Below are 5758 nucleotides of genomic sequence, written 5' to 3'. Positions count from 1 at the left end.
ATAGTAGGGTGTTATCAAAAGAGTCTAAGTAATTGGGAAACTTTCAATTGTTGAAATCTACAAAAATGGTTATAATTAGCTTGATCTACATGATAAAAGAAAACTCAGAAGTTCAACTCACAAGCACATCCTCTCACTGTGTGCATGCATGTGTGTGACTTTTCCATATAGGGATCCAATAATAATTTAAAGGCTATTTAAAAATAGTACACAAGCAAAATATTACTTTGTTGAGGTGGTGGTGTTGAGATTATTTGTATATTATACAAAGACATGGATTCCCCCTTAAAAATTTATAAGTTTTTTTGAATATGATGATCATATAGTGATGATGATATTGTAAAGCAGATTCACATATACAAGGTAATGTTGTAAAGGTTTTTTTTTTGTGTAGGCTAACTACCTTCAAATCTCTAGCCCACATCTTTTATGTAGCATTATTATCCTTTTTTGCATGCGAGCAAAGGTGTGTAATGCAATTCTATAAGTATTTAATTATTATGCCATTCTAATGTGGGCCATTTCGTAGTGGGGCATGGTGACAAGTGAGGAAGCACAAAAGCATGCTTAACTTTTAAGGGAAGCAATTAAACACATAACATCACTTATTTTTAATCTTGTCACCCACACATTCAATGCACATATTAGGTACTTTGGATACCTTAAATTCCATAAGGCAATAGAAACAGTGCAATGTCCATAGTCTTGCGAGTAACCAATAGAAATGAGGAAGACTTAGTGAGCTTATTACTTCCTAGGAGTTGTGACAAGGGAGGCATGCATGGCAAAACTATTTTGGATTAATACTTGCAAGATCTTTATGGATATTATTCACATTGCATTTCTTTCATTGAGTGCACATTGTCATTTCAAATTTTTGGATAAGCTCCACATTCATGATGATATTTTTGTGGAAAAGATCTAATCTTTGGGTGGAAATATTCCACATTGTGTTTAAGTTAAATGGTCCACATTTTCACATCATCGACAATTAGTCATAATGTTTTGCATTGTTGCACTCATTTTCTCTTTAAAATATCAAAATTTTAATTCTAGCCTTTCCCATGAGCTTAATATGTATACGTCAGTGGCATGTTGGAGGCTAATTCTCTTGGAGCAATGGGGTTATGCTGAAGCAAAATACTCATAATTTTATGAATTATTGTACTCATTTTCTCTTAAAAAAATAGAACTTTTAACTCTAGCCTTTCCATGAGTGAAAAATATATGCATGAGTGAGGTTGGTATTATTAAAGAATATATCAAACTCCATTTCTTTAGTGACTTTTTAGTAAACATGATTTTTCCAGATAGGACTTTTGTTGATGCTTAGTGTTGCTATAAAAAAATGATTATTATGCTACTGTGTTCATTCATATCATTGTTCTCAACAAATAATAAAACTCACAACTATAAAACTTTAAAGGAATTCTAGCCAAATAGTGAAGGTCTTGGAGCTAGAAGAACTTGGATTTGTCAAATTTTGAACTGAAAAGAGATTATATATATGCAAAACTTAGAATGTTGTAGCCTCTAAGAAGGTGCTAGGGAATTGGTTATGTTGCTCTAATTGTGGATCATGAAAGGGGTGTTTACATACGCTATAGTGGCTTGCTAGATTTGGTGCAATGCTAGGAAAAAAACATCCTAGGGGGGTAAGGGCCGAGGGGGGCCAATACATGCACATTGAAATTTCTCTGATTAACATCGGCCGCTTGTTCTAGTGGCTGATGGGGGTGTCTTGTAACTTGGAGGTACCTCGTTCTTCGATCTGCGCGACTGGGACACCCGATTGTTACCTTGCCCTCGCTTTGTAGAGGATATGAGGGGTACTCACGGAGGGGGGCCAATACATGCACATTGAAATTTCTTTGATTAACATCGGCCGCTTGTTCTAGTGGGCTGATGGGGGTATCTTGTAACTTGGAGGTACCTCGTTCTTCGATCTGCGCGACTGGGACACCCGATTGTTACCTTGCCCTCGCTTTGTAGAGGATACGAGGGGTACTCACGGAGGGGGGCCAATACATGCACATTGAAATTTCTCTGATTAACATCGGTCGCTTGTTCTAGTGGCTGATGGGGGTATCTTGTAACTTGGAGGTACCTCGTTCTTCGATCTGACGACGATTGGGACACCCGATTGTTACCTTGCCCTCGCTTTGTAGAGGATATGAGGGGTACTCACGGAGTACTTTGCTCCTTTCCAGTTATTTAAAAAAAAAATCTCTGATGAGCAATAACTATTCTCTCAAATTTTTTTTGTGATAATGCCAATGAACTCTTGCCATAGACTAAAATAAAAATATTCCAAAAAATCGTTTTCTTGCGTTTGCAAATTTTGGTTGGAGGGTCATGGCCATGTGAAGCATCAATGCCTTCATTATAGCGAAAGCCTACGGGCAACGCGTCTCTCCCTACTCCTCCATTTTCTGTGCTGCCCCATCTGACGCTGAAAAGCTTCATTTTGGAATCCGGTTTCTTCTACCTGCCAGGTATGGGCCACGAACCCGTATTTTCCAACCATCTGCCCTTGCCGATCTACAGAGCTTGCATTCGATTCTGAAGCTCTGCGTCGCGTTTTGCGTGTTTTTCCTGCAAAATCAGCCAATGGAATCCGTAATTCTGGCCGCAGGGCTGCAGATCTGCGCGACGCTGTGGATGGATCATTCTTGCGGTTCTCCCCATGCAATGCTTTAGGGTTAGTGCCGGATTGTGCATTTCTTGGATCGCCATACATACACGGACAATTCAAAGAGCTGGTTGCTGTTTCTGAATCAGAGATAAATGCCTGCCCCTGAGAATCTCCCGAGTCCGAACGCAGGGGCAAGCTCAAGAAAGGAGAAGAAGAAGCAGGCAAAAGAAGAGAGGGACCGGCTGAAACAGGTTGAGAAGAAGAAGCGCAGGCTCGAGAAGGCGCTGGCCACAGCAGCTGCCATACGGATAGAGCTCGAGAAGAAGAAGCAGAGGCGCAAGGAAGAAGAGCAGCGGCTGGATGAGGAAGGGGCTGCCCTTGCCGAGGCTGTCGCTCTCCAAGTTCTGGTAGAGGAAGAAGTGGATTCCCTTGAAGAATCCATTGGTCCTCATGCTGCTATTTCAGAAGAGACAGATCAGAGTGTTGATAGTAGAGCGGAGGAAGTTGGTAAGCTCCCATCTCCCGGTAAAGCCCTGAAAAATGTACCCCTTGATGTGAAGCAGCAGATATGCTATACTTATGTGGCAGCTGGTCCAAATGATGAAGGCAAGGTTGATGGTGTGGGAAAAGATCTGTATCATGGCCAAGAGGTTACCATGAATCGTGCTTTCAGCGTTAACAGAAACAAATCTGAAGAAGCACAGGTGGGAAAGCTAGTGATCTCTGACTGGGAGATCCTTAGCAATCCAAGAGACAATCTGAAAGTTAGTAGTGAGAGGGCCAAAGCGGCAGAGTTGGCTGCTGGACTGGCAGCAGCGCAAGCAGTTGCCGCCCTACGAATAGCAGAGGAGGCAAGAGCAGAGGCCGAGGCAGCTAAGAAGGCAGCAGAGGCTGCAATCAGTCAAGTTCTGGATAGAAGGCAACTATCAAATGCCACATCAGCACATCAGGTTGGCTTTCATATATTTGCAGTGCATACATGGCTTTTTGTTTTTTGCTTAAGAATGTGCCATGTATCTTCTTCTTTGTTATTGTTCAGATGCCATCCTCATGCTTTTATTCTATCTGACACTGCATCAGGGATTTTTTCCTGTTTGGCCTTTTTTTTGGATGCCTTTTAATAGGTCATGCTTCAGCCTATGCACATAGAGACGGAAAGAGATGAATTAAAGGCTCGGCTGGAAGAAACCGAACGCCAGTTGAAAGAGAAAACTAGACAGGTAGCTCACCTGGAGCAAAGTTTGGAGGACATGACGCAGTATCTGCTTCATCTGAAAGCAAAGCTTCCTTTACCTAGTGGTAGTTTTGAAAGGGAAGGCGAAACTTCAGAGAGGGGAAGTACTAATCTTACAGAATCTTCAGGTGGGGCAGTTGATCAATGAGGGGGCATTAATGATCAACAGGAAAGTGATACAGCTATTTGTGCTGCTGATTCCCAACACTTACTTTCCCAATTAGCTAGCAATGACTTTTGTAACCAGCTAGTGCTGAGGATAGACAAGGTATGCCCTGAGCTGAAATGTGGTAATTCAAAGAAAGGTACAGTATCTTCATTGGAATGTGATGGAGTTGTTTTGAGACTAGGTTCTTATGAAGCCAGATTTGCATGCTCTTTCCTGCCAAGTTGGGGAATCAAGCTGGACTTTCCATTGCCATGCAAACAAATTTTTAGATCTTTCTACACTCGGATGCAACGGATGGGGACAGTTTCATGGGTGTTGGAGATGTCTTGCATTTGCTATTGGGTGGCATGTGTAAATGCCTTTCAATATTTTGTGTACTGAACTGGAACTTATGTTAGGAATACTGTCTTACCCTTATAAAGTTGTGACATGCTGTATTTTTAAATTGGATGGGTCCAGCCACACAACAAAAACAATTGAACAAAAACAAAAAAGGGGGAAAAAGTGGCATTTTGCAGGAGCACAAAAATCCATGCCAAACATACTGTGCCGAATTAATTTCGAGGGTTGCAGGTGTCCCGAGGTGAATGTAGCATAATTGAGCGTTAGCCAGTTTGATAAGAGAAACTCAGGAGGTACGAGTAGGAGAGATGGCAGCAGATAGGACACCAAATCTAGCTGCATGAGCAGAATACAAGGCCAGCAAGCGTGCAAATCAGGAGCTGGTCCGTCACAGGCCAACATTGGCTAGGAGAACAAGCTATTCAACTGTATTCAACTGGATGGTGTGGTAGCTTGGGAAGGCTTCAGAATAAGGCTGTTCAAAGACACCTTGACTAGCAGATTTGTGTGAAATGTGAGTAGAGTTTGTCATGGTGAAGGTAATAGAGAATGAGAGGGCTGCTTGGATGTTGTGGGTCCTTGTGGCTCTAGTTGGTGGGCAGACCCTCTGTCGTTAGTACTGAAAGCTGTCTATGTTAGTATACACTCAATGCCTACCTCTCTCTAGCATGTCTCACATCTATGTTTGATGCAGGTTTGTAAAGGCCCCTATTATGAGGAGAGGCCATTGGTGCACACGTCTTTGGTGGGAACCTTGGCATAGACGTTGATGGGGTCATTTTTGTGACCATTGATGGGGCTAAGAGATGGTCAGTGGTTTCAAGCGTTAGCTAGGACCTTGGGGGTAACCGTTACTAGTTCGTTGACCGTGTTTGTGTTGCGCAACTAATCGCATTGTACACGCGTCTACCACGCTACTTGCAGCACTATATATGGACACAGTTATCACAAGCTAAGGCATCCAATGCTTATGAGTATCCACACTCTCTACACTTGTACATCCTCCATCTAGTGTCTATTTAGATTGCTTTCTAAGCTCTACTTGAGAGCGTATGGATGGACAACACTATCATATTGTACTTATGTTAGAATTTTAAATTCTCTTTATTCTCTATTACTTGCATTGTCTATTACACTTTGTTTTGCTATCTATCTTTCCACTGTGTTATATTCTTATAGTCTATATCGTACATGGACTTGTACACTTGAGAAGTTGGAAAAGTCGTCGGAGTATTTGAAATTGAGGTCTTCCATCGAATCTCTAGGTTGCATGCCTTGTCAGCTTTGGGTTGGATTTCGGAAAGAAAAGGAGGTGAGGAGTGTATCTCCATGGTTCTCTTTTTATAGTCGTTTTGGAACTTGGGTAATTTAGAGCCTC

General features: G+C 41.9%; 1 protein-coding gene across 3 annotated transcripts; it reads left to right on the top strand.

Annotated features, from left to right (window-relative positions):
• The first annotated feature begins 2352 nt into the window (after positions 1-2352).
• Positions 2353-5497, top strand: LOC147623358 (uncharacterized). 3 transcript variants are annotated; one of them, XR_015269376.1, is made up of 3 exons: positions 2353-3585; positions 3760-4894; positions 5075-5497. XR_015269376.1 is itself a non-coding variant. In XM_086821514.1 (3 exons), exons 2-3 carry the CDS (start codon positions 2788-2790, stop codon positions 4015-4017), a joined length of 1056 nt encoding a protein of 351 aa, XP_086677640.1. In that variant the 5' UTR covers positions 2358-2495; positions 2636-2787; the 3' UTR covers positions 4018-5497. The 3 variants fall into 3 exon arrangements, 2 of the variants coding, with proteins under 2 accessions (XP_086677640.1, XP_086677639.1); XM_086821514.1 differs by having other exon boundaries at positions 2358-2495; positions 2636-3585; positions 3760-5497; XM_086821513.1 differs by having other exon boundaries at positions 2383-2495; positions 2608-3585; positions 3760-5497.
• Positions 5498-5758: the final 261 nt, after the last annotated feature.

This window comes from Cibotium barometz, chromosome 27 (assembly GCF_041138505.1).
Source record: "Cibotium barometz isolate CiBa-2024 chromosome 27, ASM4113850v1, whole genome shotgun sequence".
NCBI lineage: Eukaryota > Viridiplantae > Streptophyta > Polypodiopsida > Cyatheales > Cibotiaceae > Cibotium > Cibotium barometz.
Note: the sequence above shows the minus strand (reverse complement) of the source record. Positions and strands in the feature narration are given on the sequence as shown.

Coding starts and splice junctions, on each gene's coding strand:
- LOC147623358 (XM_086821514.1), top strand. CDS start 2,788: ATGCCTGCCCCTGAGAATCTCCCGAGTCCGAACGCAGGGGCAAGCTCA. Junction 3,586..3,759: donor ATGCCACATCAGCACATCAG/GTTGGCTTTCAT, acceptor GCCTTTTAATAG/GTCATGCTTCAGCCTATGCA.